The 27,465-nt window shown below is 30.3% G+C and overlaps 3 protein-coding genes across 5 annotated transcripts; 1 reads left to right on the forward strand and 2 right to left on the reverse strand.

The window, feature by feature from the left end:
- Positions 1–11,913: 11,913 nt before the first annotated feature.
- LOC125876904 (linoleate 9S-lipoxygenase B) lies at positions 11,914–15,533 on the forward strand. 2 transcript variants are annotated; one of them, XM_049558195.1, is made up of 9 exons: positions 11,914–12,175; positions 12,286–12,578; positions 12,657–12,897; positions 13,011–13,352; positions 13,447–13,532; positions 13,655–13,762; positions 13,837–14,144; positions 14,244–14,507; positions 14,603–15,533. In XM_049558195.1, the coding sequence occupies exons 1-9, from the start codon at positions 11,986–11,988 to the stop codon at positions 15,354–15,356; spliced, it is 2,586 nt and encodes an 861-aa protein (XP_049414152.1). In that variant the 5' UTR covers positions 11,914–11,985; the 3' UTR covers positions 15,357–15,533. The 2 variants fall into 2 exon arrangements, with proteins under 2 accessions (XP_049414152.1, XP_049414159.1); XM_049558202.1 differs by having other exon boundaries at positions 12,289–12,578.
- Positions 15,534–17,031: 1,498 nt separating this feature from the next.
- Positions 17,032–20,443, reverse strand: LOC125876961 (probable linoleate 9S-lipoxygenase 5). Of its 2 annotated transcripts, none has more exons than XM_049558262.1 (9): positions 20,254–20,443; positions 19,884–20,164; positions 19,565–19,805; positions 19,135–19,476; positions 18,966–19,051; positions 18,734–18,841; positions 18,317–18,624; positions 17,947–18,210; positions 17,032–17,856 (listed from the first exon to the last, which is right to left on the reverse strand). In XM_049558262.1, the coding sequence occupies exons 1-9, from the start codon at positions 20,429–20,431 to the stop codon at positions 17,100–17,102; spliced, it is 2,565 nt and encodes an 854-aa protein (XP_049414219.1). In that variant the 5' UTR covers positions 20,432–20,443; the 3' UTR covers positions 17,032–17,099. The 2 variants fall into 2 exon arrangements, with proteins under 2 accessions (XP_049414219.1, XP_049414211.1); XM_049558254.1 differs by having other exon boundaries at positions 19,884–20,176.
- Positions 20,444–22,740: 2,297 nt separating this feature from the next.
- Positions 22,741–26,196, reverse strand: LOC125876929 (probable linoleate 9S-lipoxygenase 5). The gene is made up of 9 exons (XM_049558223.1): positions 26,010–26,196; positions 25,647–25,939; positions 25,322–25,562; positions 24,858–25,199; positions 24,675–24,760; positions 24,445–24,552; positions 24,045–24,352; positions 23,681–23,944; positions 22,741–23,561 (listed from the first exon to the last, which is right to left on the reverse strand). The coding sequence occupies exons 1-9, from the start codon at positions 26,194–26,196 to the stop codon at positions 22,805–22,807; spliced, it is 2,586 nt and encodes an 861-aa protein (XP_049414180.1). The 3' UTR covers positions 22,741–22,804.
- Positions 26,197–27,465: the final 1,269 nt, after the last annotated feature.

The following is a 27,465-nucleotide window of genomic DNA, read 5'->3' on the forward strand; positions in this document are numbered from 1 at the left end:
CATAATGAAATGTTACTATTCATAGTGTCCAATTCATTATAAAACTCTTTAACATATAAATTAAGATATAGAGATAAGATAATTTTCTTAATTTTATTTCTTGAGATTTCTATTTATTTATTTTTATATTTATTTTAGTAATTTTTAAAATTTAATTTAATTTTATAATGATATTGTTAGAATCAATTTGTGCGCGATTTGCGCGCACCTTAATTTGTAATTTAATTTTATCATGTCCACGAGAATAATAAGCATTTGAATAGATAATATTTTAAAATTGGAATAGGTACTAATTATATAGCAGTGTTTCCCTTATTAAAAATGTTGATTTTACTTGTATTGTTAGTAATGGAGGCATTATTCACCCATTGAATTTAGCTTTTACTTGTAAAGTGAGATTTTTTGAAATTATAAATGTTTTTTTTTTTTTGCTTATAATAAAATATGTGTGATTACGTCTTAAAGATTCTCTAGTCCATTTAGGAACTCTAGAATGAAATCAAAATAAAGTTTTGTATCTATTGTTTATTAGATTAAGAAATTTTGATTATGTATTGTATTGAAAATGTTGATTTTACTGGTATTGTTAGTAGTAAAGGCATAATTCGCCCTTTGAATTATTATTTTTACTTGTAAAGTTAGATTTTTCTATTATAAATATTTATTTTATTTATTTTGCTAATAAAAAAAGAGATAATTAATTAAGAGTATAATTGATACATGTATTTTGTCAAAATAGACCAAAGTTTTAAACTTTGTCAATTTTATCAATTAACCTATTGATATCACTCTTTCCTTTTTCTTCCCTACACACCCAAAACATGATATATCTCTATCTCCTCCCACGCTCTATTTTCTATCATCTTTCAATTTTTATATGTGATTTTATTATTACATTAATTTAGTGATGGTTAAGTTGTTGGCGGTTTCTCTGATAAAGGTGATTGTTGCAGCGATATTGGTAGTGATAATTAACTAAGTTAGAGTAATTGTTAGTAAAAATTAGGCAAATGACATAGTATAAGAAAGAAATCACTTTCTTTCCCTACTCTTTTATTAATTACCAAAAATCCCTTTTTTAGTGTTTTTCGGATACATAATATAGCAGTGTGGATATTTAATATAGCAGTGCGGATACTTTAATTAATAACGGGCGGATACTTAAATTATTAAGTTGTTAGCAGCACGGATACTTAATTAACGGGCGGATGCATAATATAGCAGCGTGGATACTTTAATTAATAACGGGCAGATACTTAAATTAATAAAGTATCCGGTTAAGTTAAATTGGGAGAAAATGAGGGATTTTTGTATTTTAGTAAAAGAGTAGGGAAATATTGAGAATAGGTAAAGAAGTGTTGTGTATTTAAGTAATTTTTCCCAATTATTTTGCTTGTTCGAAATGAAATGAATGGCCTCATTGGTATATAGAGTTTGATTGATTGGTAATGGCCCATGCTTTAGGAGAAATTTACATATCAAGCCATTATTTTCTCTTCATTATCGTAGTTACTGTGAGACACTATGGACATCCCATTGAAATTATAGGTAACCATTATTAAAGCTCGAAATCTCAAAAATTAGATTTCCGCAAATAAGCTCGTTTGGAATAGGTATTGGCGCAAAAGATCAATTAAAAATTAAGGATCCTAAACAAGGATTTTTTTGATGATTTAGTGTAGTTTTTGTCTTTTGAGGTGTTTTTTTGGATGAATTTATTGCTTGGATTCAAGGAAGAGATGAAGATCGTTTTTTACATAATATTGTATATTATTGTATATGAGTGTATAAATACTCTTATAATTTCATGTAATAGGTATATTGGATGTATAATATTGTATATCAAAATTTTAAACATTTTTGTATAAAATAAAATATGAGAAATATGTATATTATTGTATAGTAGATCTATAATATTGGATACCGAATTGTGTTTTGGTAAAAATTCGTGATGTAAGTTTTGAGCTATATTTTTTAAAAATAAGTTAGGTAATTGTATATTTGTGGAAAAATTTCAATAAAATGTGTTATTACATCTTGAAGATTTCCTAGTTCATTAAGAAATTCTTACATGCAATCAAAAAGTCTGTCTTTTGTTTATTGGATTAAGAAATTTTGGCTTTTTTAATATTGAATTTAATTCAAGATTCTCTTAAATTTAAATTATGATATAAATTTCGTATAGAGATAGTGTAATTTTCTTAATTTTTTCAGACTCTTGTTTATAATTTTGGCTCTTTATAATATCAAATTTAATTTACAATTCTCTAACATTTAAATTATGATGTGAATTTCATATAGAGATGTATAATTTTCTTAACTATTTGAACAAAAATATAATAATTTTCTTGATCCACCAAGAGAAGAAAGGAGAGATTTTGGTTGTGAAGTTCTCAAGTTTGAATATCTCATATTTATATTAAAAATACTAATTTCAGAAACTCTCGCTATCTTTGATAATTTTTTTAATTTAATTTTTCCCCTATGTTTTATAAATATAGCTTATAAATTGATGACATTGAATAAAAAAAAAAAAAAAAAGAACCCAAAGCATCCAAAATATGGAAGGTTAGCCCTTAAACTTTTACGTCAGTTATTTTACATTATGAAATGTTACTCTGCATAGTGTCCAATTCATTTTAAAACATTTTAACATATAAATTAAGATATAGAGATAAGATAATTTTCTTAATTTTATTTCTTGAGATTTCTATTTATTTATTTTTATATTTATTTTAATAATTTTTAAAATTTTAATTTAATTTTATAATGATATTATTAGGATCAATTTGTGCACGATTTGCGCGCACCTGAATTTGTAATTTAATTTTATCATGTTCACGAGAATAATAAGCATTTGAATAGATAATATTTTAAAATTAGAAAAGGTACTAATTATATAGCAGTATTCCCCAACAAAAAAATATTTTAATTTGTATAATATTTGCCAGCTAGAAGGGTGTGCTTCCCTTATTAATTTTGATTGAATATTGTGTTGAAAATGTTGATTTTACTTGTATTATTAGTAGTAGAGGCATAATTCGTCCTTTGAATTATTATTTTTACTTTTAAAGTTAGATTTTTCTATTAAAAAAATTATTTTTATTTATTTTACTAATAAAAATAGAGACAATTATTTAAAAGTATAATTGATTCAAGCATTTTGTCAAAATAGACCAAACATATAAACTTTGCCAAATTTAGCAATTAACCTATTGATATCACTCTTTCCCTTTTCTTTCCTACACACCCGAAACATGCTCGATCTATATCTCCTCCCACACTCCATTTTCTATCATTTTTCAATTTTTTATATGTGATTTTACTATTATATAAATTTAGTGATGGTTAAGTTGTTGGCGGTTTCTCCGATAAAGGTGATTATTGCAGCGATATTGATGGTGGTAATTAACTAAATTATTTATTTTGCTTGTTCGAAATGAATGGTCTCATTTGTATATAGAGTTGATTGATTGGTAATGGCCCATGCTTTAGGAGAAATTTATACATCAAGTCGTTGTTTTATCTTCATTATTGTAGTTACTATGAGACACTATGGTCTATGGACATTCCATTGAAATTATTGACAATCATTGTTGAAGCTCGAAATTTAAAAATTAGATTTCTGTAAATAAGCTCTGTTTAGAGTGGGTATTGTCGCAAAAGATCAGTTAAAAATTAAGGAGCCTAAATACGGATTTTTGATGATTTAGTGTAGTTTTTGTCTTTTTGAGGTGTTTTTTATTGGATGAATTTGATGCTTGGATTCAAGGAAGAGACGGAGATCGTTTTTTACATAATATTGTGTATTATTGTATATGAGTGTATAAATACTCTTATAATTTCGTATAATATTTATATTGGATATATAATAATGTATATCAAAATTTTAAACATTTTTGTACAAAATAAAATATGAGAAATTTTGTATATTATTGTATACTAGAGGTATAATATTGGATACCGAATTGTGTTTTGGTTAAAAATTCGTATGTAAATTTTGAGCTATACTTTTTAAAATAAGTTAGGTAATTGTATATTAGTGAAAAAAATCAATAAAATATGTTTTATTACTTCTTGAAGATTTCCTAGTTAATTAAGAAATGCTTACATGAAATCAAATTAAAAGTCTATGTCTTTTGTTTATTGGATTAAGAAATTTTGGCTTTTATAATATTCAATTCAATTCAGAACTCTCCCACATTTAAACTATGATGTAAAATTCATATAGAGATAGTACAATTTTCTTAAATTTTTTTCACTCTTGTTTATAATTTTGGCTCTTTATAATATCAAATTTAATTTACGACTATTTAAATTATGATGTGAATTTGCATAGAAATGTATAATTTTCTTAACTATTTGAACAAAAATATTGTAATTTTCTTGATCTACCAAGAGAAGAAAGGAGAGATTTTGATGGTAATTGATGGCATTGAATAAAACGAACAAAAAGAACCCAGAGCATCCAAAATATGGAAGTTTAACTTTTAGTTTTTATGTCAGTTATTTATTACATAATAAAATGTTTTTTCATGGTGTTCAATTCAATTTAAAGCTTAATGACATATAAATTAAGATATAGAGATAGGATAATTTTCTTAATTTTATTTCTTGAGATTTCTATTTATTTATTTTATATTTATTTTAGTAATTTTTAAATTTAATTTATTTTATAATGATATTGTTAGAATTAATTTGTGAGTGATTTGCGTGCACCTTAATTTGTAATTTAATGTTATCATGTTCACAAGGATAATAAGCATTTGCATAGATAATATTTTAAAATCAGAATAGGTACTAATTATATAGCAGTATTCCCCAACAAAAATTTTATTTTAATTTGTATAATTTATATTTGCTAGCTAGAAGGGTATGTTTCCTTTATTAAAAATGTTGATTGTTAGTAGTGGAGGCATGACTCACTAATTGAATTTAGCTTTTACTTGTAAAGTGAGACTTTTCAAAATTAAAAATGTTATTTTTATTTATTTTGCTTATAATAAAATATGTGTGATTATTTCTTAAAGATTTTCTAGTCCATTGAGGAACTCTAGAACGAAATCAAATTAAAGTTTTGTGTCTGTTGTTTTTAGATTAAGAAATTTTGATTCTCTATTGTATTGAAAATATATGTTGATTTTACTTGTATTGTTAGTAGTGGTAGTGACATGATTCGTCCTTTGAATTTAATTTTTTACTTGTAAAGTTAGATTTTTCTATTATAAATATTAATTTTAGTTATTTAGTTTGTTAATAAAATAGAGATAATTATTTAAAAGTACAATTGATTCAAACATCTTGTCAAAATCTATCAAAGTTTTAGACTTTATCAAATTTAGCAATTAACCTATTGATGTTGCTCTCCCCTTTCTTCCATACACATCCAAAACACTCTCTATCTCTATCCTGACCTCCACATTACGTTTTCTATTTTCTTTTTTGAAATTCACATATGTGATTTTATTACTATAGAGAGTTAGTAATAGCTAAGTTATTGGTGTTTCTCCGATAAAGATAGTTATTGCAGTAATAGTGATGACAATAATTAATTGATTTATTTGTTTTGCTTGTTTGGAGTGAAATGAATGGTCTCAACTCTCATATATATATATATATAGAGTCTGCTTTTGTATATATTATTGTATATGAGTTTATAAATATCTCTTATAATTTTGTATTATATGTATATTTGATGTATAAAATAAAATATGAAAATTTTGTATATTATTGTATAACTAGATGTATAATATTGGATGTAAATTTTAAACAGTTTGGTATGATTGTGTTTTGGCTAAAAAAATGTAATGTAAGTTTTGAGTTATATTTCTTTCAATTTTAGTTAGGTAATTATATATTTATGGAAATTTTCCAATAAAATATGTGTGATTACTTGAAAATTTAAGAAACTTTTACATGAAATCAAATGAAAAGTCTATGTCTATTGTGTATTGGATTAAGAAATTCTGGCTCATTATAATATCCAATTCAATTTAGGATTTTCTAACATTTAAATTATGATGTGAACTTCGTATAGAGATAGTGTAATTTTCTTAATTTTTTTGAGACTCTTGTTTATAATTTTGTCTCTTTATAAAATCCAATTCAATTTAAAACTCTCGAACATTTACATATGATGTAAATATCTGTATAGAGATAATGTAATTTTTTACTAAACTCTTATTTATCTATTTTTATATTTATCTTAGTGAATTCTTTAATTTTATTTTTTATAATGATAATTTTTAAATCAGTTTACATGCATCTTATTCTTTAATTTAATTTCATCATATTTGCAAGAATATTAGGCATTTGTATAGATAACATTTTGAAACTAGGATTGAAACTATGGTACTGATTTTATATCAATACTCCCTGTCAATTTTTTTTGGTTTCAATTGGTATAAATTTAAATTTAAATTTATATCTATATCTACAGAGTTTGATTCCCCAGTTAAAAAAAAATGTTAGTTTTACGTGCATGATTCACTTAGGAAATCCTTTATAAAAAAATTATAAAAATAAAGCTTAAGTCATTGACGTTCCCTTAAAGTTATTTGCATAATCACTTAAACACCTTAACGAAGACTTGTACCTATTAAACACCTAAATTATTCAAAAAAAATGTGTTTATTAAACACAAAATGCTAATGTGACAATATAAGTGTACCTCACTTTGTATTAGGTGCGTGTTTCAAATAGTATTTTACTTTTATTTATTTTTTAAAAACTAGTACGTGTTTTTCTTTTGTTGACACTTGACACTGAAATAATTAAAAATATTTTTTTTATTTAAAATTGATTTCTTGATAAACAAAAGAAATCAACCCACCCCCTATTAGTTAGAAAAGTTAGTCAGCCTCCGTCCATCTCTATTTCTTGCCACTCCAAACAGACATCATCATTCAAATTAATTTATAAACTAATTAATCTTATTAAAAATGATATTATAAAATTTCATAGAATTAATTTGAGTATTCTTGATTTCTCTTTTTAAAATAATTCACACTGATTTATTTTTCACAAGCATCTCAAAAATTACTTTGCTAAGCTAGGCATTCTTCATTGATAGACTTAGAACCCGTTTGGATTGGCTTAAAAGTTGGTTAAACCTACTTTTAAGTCAGTTTTTGACTTTTGAAGTGTTTGGCAAATATAAAAAATAACTTAAAATAAGTCAAAAATGATTTAAAATAAGTTACGAAGTGTTTGGCAAGGTAAAAAAATGACTTAAAATAAGTCAGAAACCAAAAATAGATCTCCCCCTACTTTTTATTTTTTGACTTAAAAGTCATTTCAGTTTGATTTTTTATTTTTGACTTAAAAACTACCTTTTTAAGCCAATTTAAACTGGCTCTTAAATCTTTATAATGGGTAGGAATAATAACAAGAAAAAGAAACGTGATTAGCCGGAAGAGTCGAAAACAACAAGTGCCTAGGGGAGAATACGGGCAAAAGTTTCAGTAGGTGGATTTGGAGAGGTGTTGGATTAAATAGGGTTGAAAATTATTTTTTGTCTTTTAAAATTAAAATTTTTTTATAGTTAGATTAGGCCCATGGCCATGTGTCATAATTTTATGTAAATTTTTTAGGAATCTCATAGTGTAAGAAAAAATTACATCCCAATCCTACTCTTTTTCAATTTATAAAAATTTTCTAAAATGTCTGTCATTCGGATACATCCCATTACATCACATTTGATACATTATACAACTAGTTTGTTGAGATAAAAAAAAGAAATTAAATATAAAATTAAATATCAATTTCCCAAATCATGCAAATCATATTGATGTCAGTCTTTTCCAAATAACACTTCAAACAATTCAAATTTTAAATTTTTTCCCTCAAATCTCTCCCAAATCGTAACAAATTCAAAAAAAGTCGACAATTTTATATAGTTATGTATCATATACAAAAAATAAAACTATAAATATGATATACACTGATTTATTTATAAAACAATATTGCATATACTTAACAACATGTGCTATATCACAACATCTGATACATAACTATATTATATACATAACAAAGTTATGTGTCATATACATAATTATGAATATGATACAAACTGATTTTATTATAAAACATTAGTTTTTATGTATCAATAATAATATTTGATAGTGTCTACATATGCATAGCATTCTACTAGTTGAATAAGGCTAGGTGTATGTATTGGTAGTAAAAGATAACAAAATTTGTAATAGTTGTGTATCCAATACATAACTATGAACATGATACATACTAATTTGTGTTTCAGTAAATTAGGGTTATGTATCAAAACAAATATTTGAAAACGATATATTGTACATGATAAAATTGTAATGTATCATAAAGGTGAAACAAACGAATTATACATTAATTTAAGAATCAAAATCAACTAGATACATTAAAAGATTTGTTGAACGCAACAAAAAAATCAACAATTTAATCTGCTAAAAGAAAAAAAATGATGAAGAAATCCTTCCACACTTTCTCCTTTGCTCTGTATCAACTCTTGTAGCTTTTTTCACTTTCAACAATGACGTCAATCCATGGATCTCAACCCAAAGCCCTTTTCAGAGCCACCAACAACTCTTGATAAATTATCATAATGTTGAAACGAATGCATTATACATTAATTTCAGAAACAAAAACAACTAGATATTTTAAAAACTAAACCCATATGTATTAGAAAAAACGAACAACAAAAGATAAAAAAAAAAGTTAACAATCTGATCTATTGAAAACAAAAAAATGATGAAGCAATCCTTTTACACTTTCTCTTTTGCTCTGTATCAATTCCCGTAGCTTTTTTCCCACTTTCAACAATGGTGTCACCCATGGATCTCGACCCAAATCCTTTACCAAAGCTACCAGCAACTCGACTTTCCCCCTTTTTTGGGGGCGTTTTTTCCACAATCGATTTTAAAGTTGAAGATGTATTCTTCTTCGACTCGTAGATGAAAAAGCTAAAAAAATCGATACCTGATGAAGTGGAAAGAAAAAAATGGATGAAGAAGAACTACCTCTTCATAACTTGCAATCAATCGGAAAGAGAAAAGATTTGAAATTAAAAAATAGGGTGATGGAGATAATTGGTGATACCATGAAGTGATTTTAGGCGTGAAAAAAGGAAAAAAAATCTTGGGGTGATAGTTTACGGTGATGTATCCGGAAAAGTGAGAGAAATTGTGAAAAAGAAGAATTTTTACATTTTTTTGGAATGATAGGGAAAAGTAAAAAATATGGTAAAAAAAAAAGAAGGATATGTAGTTAGGTAATTTTTCATAATTTGATTCATAACTTTTTAAAGATATTGCATGTGAGTTATACACACAATATTTTTTTTATGTTGGTTGTCATTTTGTGCTTGATAGATACATATTCGTTAATATTAGAGTCTAATAGGTATTTATCCTAGTTGAAGTGTCTAATTGAATTATACGACAATATTAAGAGACCGTAAATGACTTAAGCCGAAAAATAAACAAGAAAAACATTTTTAATAGAAAAATCTCACCATAGAAATAAAAATAAAATTTCAATTGGTGAATCATACAAGTAAAACCAACAATATTTTATTGGGGTATCATATATAAATTTTTATACAATTTTAAAATAAAATTTCAATTGGTGAATCATACAAATAAAACCAACAATTTTTAATTGGGGAATCATATATAAATTTTTATACAATGTTAAAATAAAATTTCAATTGGTGAATCTTACAAATAAAACCAACAATTTTTAATTGGGAAATCATATATAAATTTTTATACAAGTTTAAACAAAAATTTTAACAGACTATTATTATATAATCAATACTTATAACAATACTCTAGTTGCTATCTTAATTTAAAATGTTATCTCTGTTGTGCTTATTAATCTCGCGAACATGATAAAATTAAATTAAAAAACGAAATGTGTACAAATTGATTCGAATATCATCGTTATAAAAATTAAAATAAAAAATTCATCAAATGAATATAAAAATAGATAAACAAGAGTCAATTTTTTTTAAAAAAAAAATTACACTTTCTTTATATGGATATTCCCATCATAATTTAATTGTCAGAAAATTGTATATTGAATCGGACACTATAAATTGCCAAAATTTCTTAATCTAATAAGCAATAATAGAGACTTTTACTTTTATTTTATTCAAGAGTTCCTTAATAAACAAAAATAACATTTTTAATAGAACTTTTTCACTTTACAAGTAAAATAAAATTTCAAAAGGGAAAATTATGCATCTACTAGACTACTAATAATAATATCAAGTAAATCAACATTTTCAGTAGGGAAAGCGTACCTTTCTAGAAAATATAAATTTATATAAGTTGAAACATAAATCTTGATATGGAGTAATATTACATAATTAATACCCTATCCTAATTTCAAAATGTTATCTACGAGAAGTATAATAATAGATAAACTTCAAAGAAATAAAATTAAGAAAATCATCCTATCTCTATATCATAATTTAAATGTAAAAGAGTTTTAAATTGAATTGTACACTATGAAGAGTGACATTTCATAATCAAATAAATAGTTGACACATACCTTAATGGACTTGAAAATTCACAAACATGGTAAAAAATTTAAGAGCTAAACTTCCTTCTTTTGGATGATTTTTTATTTTTTTTTGGTTGTGTTTTTATTGAGTAAATATCTTAAAATGTCACTTAAGTATGTAAAATTATTTGAGAAAGTCACTCAACTTAGTTTTGTATCAATAAAGTCATTCAATTTATGAATTTCTTTTATAAAGTCACTCAAGTTAAACTAATTTTTCTACAAATTCATTCTACCCAAAAGAAAAAAGAGATAATTGCACAAATCACCCTTCAAGTCTAGTTTTTTAATATTTACTTCCATTGTAGTTTATAATATTATGTTTATCTCTCTTATTTATTTATTTTTAAATAATAATTGTCTTAACTTAATTAATTGGGATATATTAATATCATTAATTTTATTCTAAATATTTTTATATTAAAATATTAAAATTGTCGAACAGGAACTTAACAACGTTTTTAATTAGCCTATAAACAGTAGTCTTACAAAATATTTTCCCTTTAAATTAATGTTTTCTTTTATTTTTTAAAAAAGATTAAAAAAAAAATATTTTTTTAGATAATTTCACGTTTGTGATTAATGCATTTTCTATTTTCTTTTCTTATTATACGATCCTATCAACAATAATAATTATTCCTTTTATTTATTTTTATTTATCCACATAATATTTTAAAAATAAATTTATGAGCACAAAAAGTGATTAAATTATTTGTAGAGTTCAAAACTTATTTACTTAATTATGGTTATGATATTGGTTAATATGATATAGTCTTGACGTTTAAAATTTAAATAAGACATATGTCTCTCATCAAGATGTGTATTTGACTAGAAGAAAAGAGTAATGGAGGAGGGGGGGGGAGGGGGGGGAGGGAGCCAAATCCCTATTTTTATATTCATATTAATTAGGTTAAAAAAATAATTATTAATAAAAATATAAGAGAGGTAAGTATAATATTATAAACTAAAATGAAAGTAATTAGTATTACAAAACTAAACTTGATGGGTGGTTTATGCAATTATCTCTTATATCTTTTGGTTATAATGATTTTCTAGAAAAATAATTTAACTTGAATGACTTTATAAAAGAAAATCCGTTGAGTGACTTTATTAATACAAAACCAAGTTTGAGTGACTTTCTTAAATAATTTCACATATTTGAATAACATTTTGGGATATTTACTCTGTTTTTATTCAATGCCATCATCATTGAATTAACTAATCAAACAAATTTATACACTATGCATACCAAATATAGTGAAAATTTAAATTTTAAAAAAAAATCAATTATGGCAAGAATCTTTTAAACTAGTAATTTTTTGTTATAAATATGAGATATCTAAACTCAAAAACTTCACAACCAAAATCTCTCTTTTCTTCTCTTGATAGATCAAAAAAAAAATAATACATTTGTTTAAATAGTTAATCATGTCTTTGGGCGGAATAGTGGATGCCATCGTTGGAAACAATGATGGGGAAAAGGTGAAAGGAAGAGTGATTTTGATGAAAAAAAATGTTTTAGACTTCACTGATATACGTGCTTCAGTTGTTGATGGGGTTGCTGATTTACTTGGCCAAAAAGTCTCTATCCAATTGATAAGTGGTTCTGTTAATGCTGGTTAGTAAAAGTTTCTAATTCTTTTAACAAAAAAAAAAAAAATTAATTAAGTTTGCCTTTTTACGTATTGAAATCAAATCAAACTAATTAAGTTGAGGTTTCATTTGCAGCAGATGGTTTGGAAGGGAAACGCAGCAATCCAGCATACTTAGAGAGTTGGCTTACACACATCACCCCAATAATAGCAGGGGAATCAACTTTTAGTGTCACTTTTGATTGGGATCACAAAGAGTTTGGAGTTCCAGGAGCATTCATTATCAAGAATCTTCATCTTAATGAGTTCTTCCTCAAGTCACTCACACTCGAAGATGTTCCTAATCATGGAAACATCCATTTTGTCTGCAATTCTTGGGTTTATCCTTCTTTTAGATACAAGTCTGACCGCATTTTCTTTGCGAATCAGGTACATTTAATTCATTCATAAAGAATGTATGTGTCTAAACACGTATTTGCATTGCCGTAATTATGGTATGTTCTTCAGGCTTATCTCCCAAGTGAAACACCAGAACCATTGCGAAATTACAGAGAAAATGAACTAGTGGTTTTAAGAGGAGATGGTACTGGAAAGCTTGAAGAATGGGACAGGGTTTATGACTATGCTTGTTACAATGACTTGGGTGATCCAGATAAGGGCGAAGAGTATGCTAGGCCTATCCTTGGAGGGTCCTCTGAGTACCCGTATCCTCGTAGAGGCAGGACAGGCCGCAAACCAACCAGAACAGGTTAAGGCATTCGCAAAACTTTATATTTTTGTAACTCAACAAGTATATTAATCTCAAGTTTTACTATCTACATTTTCATATTTAATTTTTTAGAACTCTTTTGTTCTCTGCAGATCCTAATTGTGAGAGCAGGAACCCATTGCTTATGACCTTAGACATGTATGTGCCAAGGGACGAGCGATTTGGTCATGTGAAGAATTCAGACTTCTTGACATTTTCCTTAAAATCCATTTTGCAAACTCTTCTCCCTGAGTTTAAGGCTTTGCTCGATAACACGCCTAATGAGTTTGATAGCTTTGCGGATGTACTTAATCTCTATGAAGGAGGAATCAAGTTGCCTGAAGGCCCTTTGTTGAAGACCATTACTGATAGCATTCCCTCGGAGATACTAAAAGACATCCTTCAAACTGATGGTCAAGGCCTACTTAAGTACCCAATTCCTCGAGTTATTCAAGGTATTTATTTATATTCCTACATGATCAAAAGCATTTTCACAAGTATTATTTCTCACGCCTTCACCTTTTGTAACCTAAATATGTTGGTATTTAGACGATAAAACTGCATGGAGGACGGATGAGGAATTTGGGAGAGAAATGTTAGCGGGAATCAATCCGGTCGTAATCAGTAGACTCCAAGTAAGCTTAATTCATCTAAATTTCAACTCTTTGAAGATATCAAGATCTTGCTTAAGTTCACTTCTATTTTCATGATATTTCCTTACACATTTTGAAGATATTGGCTTATCTAATGTCTGCAGGAATTCCCTCCGAAGAGCAAGTTGGATCCAACCATATATGGAAACCAAAACAGTACAATTACCACAGAACATGTACAGGATAAGTTGGATGGATTAACAGTGGATGAGGTATATTACTTCTGTTTCGCTACTAGCTAGATTCTTTGATCAAGTTTTCTGACAAAAACTGATACTCTTAACAGGCAATCAAGACTAACAGGTTATTCATATTGAACCACCATAACATCGTGATGCCATTATTGAGGAAAATTAACATGTCAGCAAACACAAAAGCCTATGCCTCAAGAACTCTGCTCTTCCTACAAGATAATAGAACTTTGAAGCCACTAGCTATTGAACTAAGCTTGCCACATCCAGACGGAGATCAATTTGGTACTGTTAGCAAAGTATATACACCAGCTGACAAAGGTGTTGAAGGTTCTATCTGGCAGTTGGCCAAAGCCTATGTAGCAGTGAATGACATGGGCATTCATCAGCTCATTAGCCACTGGTAAAAATTGTCAGAAAGATTTATATGAAACACAACTTACCCATAAACAAATTCAATGTATTATTTAGTAATTGGAGACATTTGTTGTTACCTTTCCAGGTTGAATACACACGCGGTGATCGAACCATTTGTGATTGCAACAAATAGGCAACTAAGTGTGCTTCATCCTATTCATAAACTTCTTTATCCTCATTTCCGTAACACGATGAACATAAATGCTTTAGCAAGAGAGACCTTGGCCAATTGTGGTGGTTTTGTTGAGACGTATCTTTTTCCTGCCAAATATTCCATGGAAATGTCAGCAGCAGCTTACAAAGATTGGGTTTTCAATGAACAAGCACTTCCTGCTGATCTCATCAAAAGGTAACAAAAATCTCATACTCTGTACTAAATAATACAGAACATAAATTTATGTTTTGTCGTCTTGCTAACCTGACCATAATGTTGTTCAATTACAGAGGAGTGGCTGTTGAGGACTCGAGCTCCCCACATGGCATTCGTTTACTGATTCTGGACTATCCATATGCTATTGATGGCTTGGAAATTTGGGCAGCAATCAACAGTTGGGTAACAGAATATTGCAAGTTCTATTACAAATCTGATGAGACAGTACAGAAAGACACTGAACTCCAAGCTTGGTGGAAGGAGCTCCGCGAAGAAGGACATGGCGACAAGAAAGATGAGGCTTGGTGGCCTAAAATGCAAACTCGACAAGAGCTCATAGATTGTTGCACCATCATTATATGGATAGCTTCAGCACTTCATGCAGCAGTCAATTTTGGCTTATACTCTTACGCTGGTTTTCTCCCTAATCGCCCTAGTTTAAGCTGGAATTTGATGCCAGAGCCAGGAAGTGCTGAGTATGAAGAGCTCAAGACAAATCCAGACAAGGTATTCCTCAAAACATTTGTTCCTCAGTTGCAGACACTGCTTGAAATGTCCATCTTTGAGGTCTTGTCAAGGCATGCTTCAGATGAGGTTTACTTGGGACAAAGGGACTCACCTGAATGGACAAAGGATAAAGAACCACTTGTAGCTTTTGAGAGGTTTGTAAAGATGCTGAATGATATCGAGAATCGAATTATGATAATGAATAGTCATAAGAGTTGGAAGAACAGGTCAGGGCCTGTTAAAGTTCCATATACTTTGCTCTTCCCCAAAAGTCAAGAAGGACTCACAGGCAAAGGAATTCCCAACAGTGTGTCTATATAGAACTTATTATTGAATCCGTTTGTTGTGCTTGTTTCTTGTTATTCCCAACCAAATAAACTCTTTGTTCCAAATAAAGAGTATTGTATTGTGTTGTGTTGGTTGTATTGTATTGTTGGTTTAAATACAATGTTTGTTGTACTTATTTCTCGTTATTCCCAACCAAATAAACTCTTTGTTTCCAAATAAAGTTGTAGTTGGTTTTATTTTTCATCTTCTTTTTGCTAATTTAACAAGGAAATTTATATGCTCACTACACTAGGAAGTTACAAAAGTTGCAATCTGTTGAACCTGGACATACCAATCTATTGGATAGATATGATTACATTGAAAGTAAATTTAAAATATGATGCAACTTAGGGGTGGGAGTTCGGTTTTATCAAACTTCGGTTCGGTTTTTGGTTTTCGGTTTTAGAAAAATGTGCACCGTATATTAAACCAAACTAATTCAGTTCGGTTCGATTTAGTTCGGTGTTTTTAAATAGGTTTTTTGGTGTGAATGAAAAATAAAATAAGGATAAAGTATAAGATACTTAGAAATTTAAAACTATGTTAAGGAATGATGCATATCACCGTGGAACACTTATTGTGCTAACTAAAAGACTATATTTGTCTTTATCAAAAACATTATTGTGCCTCCAACAATTTATCGAGAAAACAAGTATGAAGATGGTTCCTTTACATAATGTACATTGATAGATATGTTTGAGTTTCTCTTGGAAATTAATATATATTTCAAGGTAACTATTGAATTGTACATTTGGTCATGTTACTTTGATTTGTTTATGAATGATTTAATTGTTGATTGAATTTTTAATTTTTAGTTAAGAGAATGCCCATATATATATATATATATATATATATATAATTTTTTAATTTTTATAAATAAAAGTTCGGTTTTTCGATGCACCAAAGTTTTGAGACCCTTACACCGAACCAAAGAACCAAACTTCCGAAAAAATAACACCGACACCTAACCGAAAAACGGAAGAACCGAAACCAAAGAACCGAATTAGTTCGGTTCAATTCGGTTTTTAGATTTTCCGGTATTTATGCCCACCCCTAATGCAACTATATATATGTGAAGGGTCTCAAGTCGGTAGTTTAAACCTTAAGGGATGAGTCGTCTCTTTATATTGTCTTGAACAGTTCTCCTCACTAGAACTTATTTTTGTGGTTGAGTTAAGCTCAAAATCCATTTTCTTAACAATCAATGACATACATTATATGCCACATTAAAAAAAAACTAAGAAAAAATATTATTTTTTTCTTCAATGGATATGGTTAAAATTCATTGAAAAACACACAAGCGAGGTAATATACAAAGTATGGGAAAGAAAGAAGGTGGTTTGGAGAGTGAAATATTTTAGTTGAAATCGTGTTGAAAAATTTCTCCGTGATACATGTATCTCATCTACATAGAGGTATACTTGAAAGCTTGGCTCAAATTTAAATCCAAAGAACCTTAAATCTCCACCAAATCATTCCAAAATTGAGATTCGAACTCCTTTAAGATATACCCAATCTATTCTAACAACACACGCTAGAAACAAATTCCAATTTCAAAAAATCAATACAATACAAATGGTAATAACCATCCAAACAAGCTGTTACAGAACAGAAATAACTTACAACATTATTACACCCTTTATTGTAATTGGAACTTTCATTAAAAAAAAAAGAGAGATTTTATTTGGTGTTAATAACAGAATACTAAGAAACAACATCAACAAACAATAATAAGTTCTATATAGACACACTGTTAGGAATTCCTTTACCAGTGAGTCCCTCTTCACTTGTGGGGAAGAGGGAAGTATATGGAACTTTAACAGGCCCTGACCTGTTCTTCCATTTTTTATGATCACTATTCATCTGTAAAATCTGATTCCCGATATCACTCAGCTTCTTTCCAAACCTCTCAAAAGCTAAAAGTGGTTCTTGATCCTTTGTCCATTCAGGTGAGTCCCTCTGTCCGAGGTAAAGTGTATCCGAACTATGCCTTGACAAGACCTTTAAGATAGAAATTTCAAGCAGTGTCTGCAGCGGAGGAACGGTTGTTTTGAGGAATACCTTATCTGGATTTGTCTTGAGCTCTTCATATTCAGGACTTCCTGGTTCTGGCATGAACATTCGGCTTAAACTAGGGCGATTAAGGAGGTAACCAGCATAAGGGTATTGCCCAAAATTGACTGCTGCATGAAGTGCTGAAGCTATCCATATTGTGATGGTGCAAGATTCTATGAGCTCTTGTCGAGTTTGCATTTTAGGCCACCAAGGCTCATCTTTCTTGTCACCATGTCCTTCTTCGCGGAGTTCCTTCCACCATGCCTGGAGTTCACTGTCTTTCTGTACCGTGTCATCTGATTTGTAATAGAAGTTGCAGTATTCTGTCACCCAACTTTTGATTGCTGACCAGATTTTTAACCCATCAACAGCATATGGATAGTCTTGAATTAGTAAGCGAATGCCATGTGGGGAGCTCGAGTCCTCAACGGCCATTCCCCTGAAAGTCAGTAAATTATATTGTATTAGTGAATTTATATAGAGATGATTGAGTATAAAGTTAATAAGTGCTTTGTGTCTTTTCACTAACCTTTGGATGAGATCAGCAGGAAGTGCTTGTTCAGGGAAAATCCAGTTTTTGTAAACTACTGCTGACATTTCCATGGAATATTTAGCAGTAAAAAAAGTCAACTCAACAGTTCCGGCACTATTGATCAACTGATGTCTTCCTAAAGCATTTATGTTCATCTTGTCACGAAAATGAGGAAGGAGAAGCTTATGAATAGGGTGAAGCACACTTAGTTGCCTATTTGTTGCAATCACAAATGGCTCAATCACTGCATGTGTATTCAACCTGAGAAGGTAATAATAAATGTATCCAATTACTTTTACACAAATCATATATTGAATTTGGTTATGGGTAAGTTGTGTTTCATATAAAGGTTTTTGACAGGTTTTACCAGTGACTGATGAGCTCATGAATGCCCGAGTCATTCACTACTGCATAGGCTTTGGCCAACTGCCAGATAGAACCTTCAACACCTTGATCAGATGGTGTATACACTTTGCTAACAGTACCAAATTGATCTCCATCTGGATGTGGCAAACTTAGTTCAATTGCCAGTGGCTTCAAAGTTCCATTATCTTGCAAGAAAAGCAAAGTTCTTGAGGCATAAGTTTCTGTGTTTGTCGTCGTGTTAATTCTCCTCAAGTATGGCATAACGATGTCATGGTGGTTCAATATGAATAGCATGTTTGCCTTGATTGCCTGTTAAATATTGCCAACTCTTTGTCAACAACTAACATTTGTCACTGCAATCTTCTCACTTAAGTTGAATGAGCAATTTAGCTAGTATCAAGCTAAAATTATTAATTACCTCATCAACTGTTAGTCCATCCAACTTATCCTCTATCTGCTCTCTGGTAATTGTACTGTTTTGGTTGCCATATATGTTAGGATCCAGATTGCTTTTCGGAGGAAATTCCTACAGATATTAGGTAAGCCAGCATCTTCAAAATGTGTAAAGAGATAATCACAATATTAGAAGTAAACTTAAGCAAGATCTTGATATCCCCAAAGAGTAGCAATTCAGATGAATTAAAGCTTACTTGGAGTCTAGTGATTAAGACGGGATTGATTCCCGCCAACATTTCTCTCCCAAATTCTTCATCCGTCCTCCATGCAGTTTTATCCTCTAAAATACACCAATATTTAGATTACCAAAGGTGAGGTCATAAAAAATAATACTTTTGATCATGCAGAAATTAAGATAAATACCTTGAATAACTTGAGGAGTTGGGAACTTGAATAGGCCTTCACCATCAGAATGAAAGATGTCTTTTAGAATCTCCAAAGGAATACTATCATTAATGTCTTTCAACAAAGGGCCTTGAGGAAACTTGATTCCTCCTTCATAGAGTTTGAGTACATCCTCAAAGCTATCAAACTCATTAGGTGTGTTATCGAACAAAGCCTTAAATGCAGGGAGAAGTGACTGCACAATGGATTTTAAGTAAAATGTCAAGAAGTCTGACATCTTCAGATGACCAAATCGCTCGTCCCTTGGCACATATACGTCTAAGCTCATAAACAATGGAATCCTGCTCTCGCAATTAGGATCTGCAAGCAATTGCAAGACAATTTGCTCTTCAAGAAAATCAAATACATGAAAATGCAGATATTGAAAAAGTTTTGTGAATGTCTTCACCTGTTTTTGTTGGTTCGCGGCCTGTCCTGCCTCTACGAGGATACGGGTATTCAGAGGACCCTCCAAGGACAGGCCTAGCATACTCTTCGCCTTTATCTGGATCACCCAAGTCATTATAGTAAGCATAATCATAAACCCTGTCCCATTCCTCTAGCTTGCCGGTCCCATCTCCTCTTAAGGTCACTAGTTCATTTTCTCTGTATTTTTGCAAAGGCTCTGGTGTTTCACTTGGGAGATAAGCCTGAAGAACAGACCATAAATATGACAATGCAAATATGTTTTTAGACACATACATTCTTTATGAATGAATTAAATGTACCTGATTCGCAAAGAAAATGCGGTCAGACTTGTATCTAAAAGCAGGATAAACCCAAGAATTGCATACAAAATGGATTTTTCCGTGATTAGGAACGTCTTCGATTGTGAGTGACTTGAGGAAGAATTCATTAAGATGAAAATTCTTGATGATGAATGCTCCTGGAACTCCAAACTCATTGCGATCCCAGTCAAATGTAACACTAAAAGTTGATTCCCCTGCTATTATTGGGGTGATGTTTGTAAGCCAATTTTCTAAGTATGCTGGATTGCTGCGTTTCCCTTCTGAACCATTTTCTGCGAATGAAACAGATACATTTCTGTTTTTATATTTTTAATACTTCACTAAAAAAAATGTGAGAAGTAATACTGACCAGGATCATCAAAAACAGAACTACTGATCAACTGGAAAGACACCTTCTCACCAAGGAGTTCAACAACTTCATCAACAACCGCGGCCTTTATGTCAGTGAAGTCTAAAACATTCTTCTTCATCAACACCACTTTTCCTTTCACCTTTTTCCCGTAATCTTTTCCAGTGATGGCATGCATAATCGTATTTTAAGAAATGAAAAAAAAATTATATTTTCTTGAGCTTCCAACAGAAGAAAAGAAAGCAGAGAGAAGTTACTTTGTTTGTTTCATATTTATATAGCACAAATTACTAGCTGTCTAGCCGTTCCTATTTCTGTAGATCTTTTAAAATAATAGACATTTGTAGCACATGATGAATAGTAACATTTTCAATTTTTATTATTTAACTATGATTAAATATGTACATATATATTTTATGCTTTAATCAAAGTAATGGTGTACGTTAAAAGGTTAAATTGGAGAAGAATATCTCAAATATAGAGGCAAACAAAGAGCAATGAAGAATGGGAAGTGTGCGTTCATAATCTATATTCAAAACATAAAGTACGAACTAACTTCTGTTTTTTTTTTTTGCTTCTCATGAGTATGTAATTTTTGGAGGCTTATGTGTTGCTTCTCTTTTTGTCTTCCATTTGTCTTCATGGTAACTTCTGTCTCTGTACTTGGCATATTTATTGGAAATACTCAACATATAAAATATGCAAGACTTAATTTGGATCTTATGTATTTTCTCATAAATATTTTTTTTTATTTTAGCCATAAATGTTAAATTGATCGTATGTTATATCGATCAACTCTTGCAAATATTACTTACGACAAAAAATATTTTTTCCAAGGATATCTCTTGACAGTAGTAAATAAAATACAAGATGGCATTGATGGATTTCAGCATTAAATTTTGTTAGGGTTTTGCCCTGATTTTCTTACCATAATTTAAGATTTATTTTTCCTTATAGAAAAGACAAAACATTACCATAAATGTTTTTACTTTTCTTAAAAGGAAAATATAATATTTTTTCATATTTGGTTTATTCTCTCCTTTTAGGACTCTTTTTCTAGTAAGAAAAGGTTTTAGGACTCTATAAATATAGGTTTGTTTTCTTCTAACACATAACAAAAAAATATTCACAATGTAGTCGTTTAAGACTTTTTGTTCTCTCTAAAGTTTCAATGTTTTTCTTTATATTAGTTTTGATATAACAATATTTTGATTTTTAGTATAAGTTTTTGATATCTGATTTATCAACCATATGATTTGCAAATTGCAAGCTTCCGCATGACGCCATAATCATCCCTTCATAACCCAACAAATTTTGCTTAAATGATGAAATGAACAAATTTTACCACTTGATGTGTGATCGTACCATCGATATGATTTTAGAGCTCATTGCTATTTTCTAGCTAGTGACACCTTTTAGGGATATAACATATTAGTTACGCGATCTGTTGGTAGGTCTGAATATGCTAAGGGTATTAAGGTGCCACATCGATGGTCATTTAAGTTAATGTACAATATAGACTTTTATACACCAAGTTAAGCAAACGAAAATCCAAGAGATTGACATGTGAATGACAGAGAGTGAACTAGCTAAGATTACAATATTAGTACTTGTGTGGTGTATTAATCTGCTTTAAACAAGGAAAATTTATAATATGGAATATTTAAGGGGTAGTTTAGATTTTTTAATACACTAGTGGAACGTGTGTTGCACGTTCATTTTTATTATATTTACGTACCTTTTTTCCAATGCACACATCAATTTTAGTTAGAATCAGGGGTTGAAACTGAAGAGTTGGGCATAAATATGAAAAATTCGAAAAACTGGACCCATGGTTCTTGGATACTTTGGTCCTGAGTTGATTTTTAAAAAACAATAAAAATCGGTAGACGTAAATGTTAACTTGTTAGTCTTGTTTATTTTTCTTAAAATCTATATTTTAGCTTTTTAAAATGTTTAAGTAGCCATATATACATGGCATGAATCACATATAGCATTGAATAGTAGTATAGTACTGAACTACTAGTCTAGATTTTTTTAAAAATTAATCCATCCACATGAGCTATCATCTCCTGTGGTGGTGAGAGTTTGACGTGGACCTCTACCATATAGATGAAACTTACGTATCTTTTCTCAAACCTACTTAAACAATCTAAAGGCTTGCCTATGAGGCTGACTACAGTAGACCGGAAGGTTACAATTCCTATTTCAATTTCCAGGAGTGATAAGGGAAGCTGCAAGAAGCAAAAGATTCTTCTTACTGCAATTGTGCCAATGTACCAACATGATCTAATATTACTATAGTTCAAACGTATAACTAAAAAAAAATGAATTAAATGCATGTGATTGCCAAAAGATGTATATATAACCAGAAAAGAGAGGTTTATTAATTAATTGTGTTGCAAGTCTTATGGATATAGCATACAACTCCGACAGCATTACACCCATTATATTGTAAGTAGAACTTCTTTTGGAACAAAGAGTTTATGTAGTGATATTATTGGGAATTACTATCAAGAAACGATCACAGCAAACAGATTCAATAATACGTTTATATAGACACGCTGTTAGGAATTCCTTTGCCAGTGAGTCCCTCTTCACTTGTGGGGAAGAGCAAAGTATATGGAACTTTAACAGGCCCTGACCTGTTCTTCCATTTTTTATGATCACCATTCATATGCATAATTCGATCCTCGATATCATTCAGCTTCTTTCCAAACCTCTCAAAAGCTAAAAGTGGTTCTTGATCCTTTGTCCATTCAGGGTTATCCCTTTGTCCCAAGTAAACCTCATCTGAAGCATGCCTTGACAAGATCTCTAACACGGAAATTCCAAGCAATGTCTGCAACTGTGGAACGATTGTCTTGAGGAATACCTTGTCTGGATTTGTCTTGAGCTCTTCATACTCAGCACTTCCCGCTTCTGGCATGAACTTTCGGCTTAAAGTAGGGCGATTAACAAGGTAACCACCATAAGGGTATTGCCCAAAATTGACGGCTGCATGAAGTGCTGAAGCTATCCATATTATGATGGTGCAAGAATCTATGAGCTCTTGCACAGTTTGCATTTTAGGCCACCAGGGCTCATCTTTCTTGTCACCGTGTCCTTCTTCACGAATTTCCTTCCACCAGTCTTGGAGTTCACCGTCTTTCTGTACTGTCTCATCTGATTTGTAATAGAAGTTGCAATATTCTGTTACCCAACTTTTGATTGCTGACCAAATTTCCAGGCCATCAACAGCATATGGATAGTCCTGAATCAATAAGCGAACGCCATGTGGGCAGGTTGAGTCCTCAACAGCCACTCCTCTATAATTGAACAACATTATGGTCATGTTAGCAGGATGACAAAAAAAGAGAGGTTATTTTAGTGAGTTTATGTTCTGTATTTAGTACAGAGTATGCGATTTTAGTGGCTTTTCAATTACCTTTTGATGAGATCAGAAGGAAGTGCTTGTTCAGGGAAAACCCAATCTTTGTAAGCTACTGCTGACATTTCCATGGAATAATTTGCAGGAAATAGAAACATCTCAACAAAACCACCACAATTGACCAAGATCTGTCTTGCTAAAGCATTTATGTTCATCGTGTCACGGAAATGAGGATGAAGAAGTTTATGAATGGGGTGAAGCACACTTAGTTGCCTATTTGTTGCAATCACAAATGGCTCAATCACTGCATGTGTATTCAACCTGAGAAGGTAACAACAAAATGTCTCCAATTACTAAAATATACATTGAATTTGGTTATGGGTAAGTTGTGTTTCATTTAAAACTTTCTAACAGGTTTTACCAGTGGCTAATGAGCTGATGAATGCCCGTGTCATTCACTGCTGCATAGGCTTTGGCCAACTGCCAAATAGAACATTCAACACCTTGGTCAGCTGGTGTATATACTTTGCTAACAGTACCAAATTGATCTCCGTCAGGATGTGGTAAACTTAGTTCAATTGCTATTGGCTTCAAAGTTCCATTATCTTGTAGGAAGAGCAGAGTTCTTGAGGCATAGGCTTTTGTGTTTGCCGACATGTTAATTCTCCTCAAATATGGCATGACGATGTCATGGTGGTTCAGTATAAATATCTTGTTAGTCTTGATTGCCTGTTGAATAATAGTAGCAGTTTTTGTCACTACAATCTACTTAGAAAACTTGATCAAAGAATCTAGATAGTATCAAAACAAAAGGAATATACCTCCTCTATTATTAATCCATCCAACTTATCCTCTACATGTTCTTTGGTAATTGTACTGTTTTGGTTTCCATATATGTTAGTATCCAAATTGCTCTTCGGAGGAAATTCCTGCAGATATTAGATAAGCCAATATCTTCAAAATGTGTAAGGAAATATCATGAAAATAGAAGTAAACATAAGCAAGATCTTGTATCATCAAACAGGAGAAAGTTAGATGAATTAAAACCTACTTGGAGTCCACTTATTAAGACGGGATTGATTCCCGCCAACATTTCTCTCCCAAATTCTTCATCTGTCCTCCAAGCAGTTTTATCCTCTACACACACCAACATATTTAGATTACATAAGGTGAAGACATGAGAAATAATACTTAATGAAAATGCTTTTGATCATGTAGAAATATAAATAAATACCTTGAATAACTCGAGGAGTTGGGTACTTAAGTAGGCCTTGACCATCAGTTTGAAGGATGTCTTTTAGTATCTCCAAAGGAATGCTATCAGTAATGGCTTTCAACAAAGGGCCTCGAGGCAACTTGATTCCTCCTTCATAGAGTTTAAGTACATCCACAAAGCTATCAAACTCATTAGGTGTGTTATCAAACAATGCCTTAAACGCAGGGAGAAGCATTTGCATAATGGATTTTAAAGACAATGTCAAGAAGTCTGACATCTTCACATGACCAAATCGCTCGTCCCTTGGCACATATATATCTAAGCTCATAAGCAATGGGATCCTGCTCTCGCAATTAGGATCTGCAGAGACCAAAAGCACAATTTGTTCTTCTAAAAATCAAATATGAAAATGCAGATAGTAAAACTTGAGATTATTATACTTGTTGAGTAACAAAAATAAAAAGTTTTGTGAATGTCTTAACCTGTATTGGTTGGTTTGCGACCTGTCCTGCCTCTACGAGGATACGGGTACTCAGAGCATCCTCCTAGGATAGACCTGGCATACTCTTTGCCTTTGTCTGGTTCACCTAAGTCATTGTAACAAGCATAGTCATAAACCCTGTCCCATTCTTCAAGCTTTCCAGTACCATTTCCTCTCAAAGTTACTAGCTCATTTTCTCTGTACTTTCGCAATGTTTCTGGTGTTTCACTTGGGAGATAAGCCTGAAGAGCAATGCAGATATGTTGTGTTTAGATGCGTACATAATTAAGGTCTTGTTACATTCATTATGAATGAATTACACCTACCTGATTCGCAAAGAAAATGCGATCTGACTTATATTTAAAAGAAGGATAAATCCAAGAATTGCAGACAAAATGGATTTTTCCATGATTAGGAACATCATCTAGTGTGAGTGACTTGAGGAAGAACTCATTAAGATGTAAATTCTTGATAATGAATGCTCCTGGAACTCCAAACTCATCGTGATCCCAATCAAATGTGACCCTAAAAGCCGATTCCCCTGCTATTATTGGGGTAATGTGTGTAAGCCAGTTCTCTAAGTATGCTGGATTGCTGTGTTTCGCTTCTGAATCATTTGCTGCAAATGGGATAAAATTATGAAAGGAGTAAAAAGAAAGAAGCAGAGTAACAAAAGAAAGAGTAATGACCATGAACAGAACTACTGATCAACTGAAAAGAAACGTTCCGGCCAAGAAACTCAATAACTCCATCAACAACAGATGCATTTATATCAGTGAAGTCCAAAACATTTTTCTTCATCAAAATTACTGTTCCTTTAACTTTTTTTCCATCATCTTTTCCAGTAATGGTATCCACAATCTTGCCCAGTAACATGATTAGTTATTTCATGAGAAATATTACTATATATATAAACCTAGAAGAGAACAGAGAGCTTTTGGTATGTGAAGGTTGGAGTTTTTTTCCAGTCTCATATTTATAGCAAAAACTAGTACACTTTCCGTTTGATTTTACACGTAATTTAGAAAAGAATTTTTTTTTTGAAATTTGTAATCTAAAACAATAGATAGATGTTTGTGGCAGCTATACATCAAATATTTTAAAGTTAAATTGTTATTTAATATAACATTATGTTATTCTGAACTTCAAAAGAAAAGTGATTTATATTAAATGAGATCGAAGGAGTAATTGAATATTTATACCACGTGAATAATGATGTATATCAACGTTTTCAATTTTTCCAATTGCTTCTCTAATCTGTTGAATTATTTTTTGGAATATTTTTGTCTTCTTTTTTTGTCAAATTCCTTTTTATTTTTATTTTTTTGTTTGGGCTTCTACATTCAAATGCATCAATACTAATTTATATACGTGTATATGTGGTACATATGCAAACACATCTTACAAAGTTTGAAACTGAAATAAAATACTTATTCTGAGAGGAAAAATATTCAGAAAAATATGTGTTGGGACTTGGAGTATGTAAGTCAGCTCCTTTTGATACGTTGTACTCTTTCCGTTCAATTTTACTTACCCATATGATTAAGTGTATATCATGACATCATATTAAAATTATCGTATAATAAGTTTGAATGAGTAACTAATGTTTGGAGTAAAATAAGAAAATAATTTGTTTTTATGAATATGTTAAAGTGTGTTTATATATATTGGCTATATGTAAATGACTAAGTTATCACCGAAATCATAATTTGAACTTATATATATATATATATATATATATATATATATATATATATATATATATATGTGTGTGTGTGTGATAAATGAGCTATATTTATATCTATCCTTACCTACTTTTTAATTTTATTTTGTTTTAAGGACCATCATTCATAAAGAAGAGGAAAATGCAGGGGGATCTTTTTTCAAAGATAGGAGTATTATAGTATAGTATTATATATATACTCCGATACAATTTTTTATATAGTAATATTTAATGATATTATCAATATTTTATTCATGTTGATTTTGTTTATTTGATAAAAATCCACAAAAGTGTATCATTTGATTTTGAAAATCATTTATATTAAAAATAATTTTGAAATATCACAAAGTCTTCACTCTTCTCATATTTTCTAACAGTATCTAATGAAAATGCATCCCATAAATTAAGACAGAGGAAAGATA

Source organism: Solanum stenotomum, chromosome 1, assembly GCF_019186545.1.
Source record: "Solanum stenotomum isolate F172 chromosome 1, ASM1918654v1, whole genome shotgun sequence".
Lineage (NCBI taxonomy): Eukaryota > Viridiplantae > Streptophyta > Magnoliopsida > Solanales > Solanaceae > Solanum > Solanum stenotomum.

Excerpts from the sequence above, each read along its gene's own strand:
- LOC125876904 (XM_049558195.1), top strand. The coding sequence starts at position 11,986 with ATGTCTTTGGGCGGAATAGTGGATGCCATCGTTGGAAACAATGATGGG. Across the intron at positions 13,533-13,654 it reads TCGTAATCAGTAGACTCCAA|GAATTCCCTCCGAAGAGCAA; the intron begins GTAAGCTTAATT and ends TAATGTCTGCAG. Across the intron at positions 14,508-14,602 it reads CCTGCTGATCTCATCAAAAG|AGGAGTGGCTGTTGAGGACT; the intron begins GTAACAAAAATC and ends GTTCAATTACAG.
- LOC125876961 (XM_049558254.1), bottom strand. The coding sequence starts at position 20,431 with ATGCATGCCATCACTGGAAAAGATTACGGGAAAAAGGTGAAAGGAAAA. Across the intron at positions 18,211-18,316 it reads CATGAGCTCATCAGTCACTG|GTTGAATACACATGCAGTGA; the intron begins GTAAAACCTGTC and ends TTACCTTCTCAG. Across the intron at positions 17,857-17,946 it reads CCTGCTGATCTCATCCAAAG|GGGAATGGCCGTTGAGGACT; the intron begins GTTAGTGAAAAG and ends ACTGACTTTCAG.
- LOC125876929 (XM_049558223.1), bottom strand. The coding sequence starts at position 26,196 with ATGTTACTGGGCAAGATTGTGGATACCATTACTGGAAAAGATGATGGA. Across the intron at positions 25,200-25,321 it reads TCGCAAACCAACCAATACAG|ATCCTAATTGCGAGAGCAGG; the intron begins GTTAAGACATTC and ends TGGTCTCTGCAG. Across the intron at positions 23,562-23,680 it reads CCTTCTGATCTCATCAAAAG|AGGAGTGGCTGTTGAGGACT; the intron begins GTAATTGAAAAG and ends GTTCAATTATAG.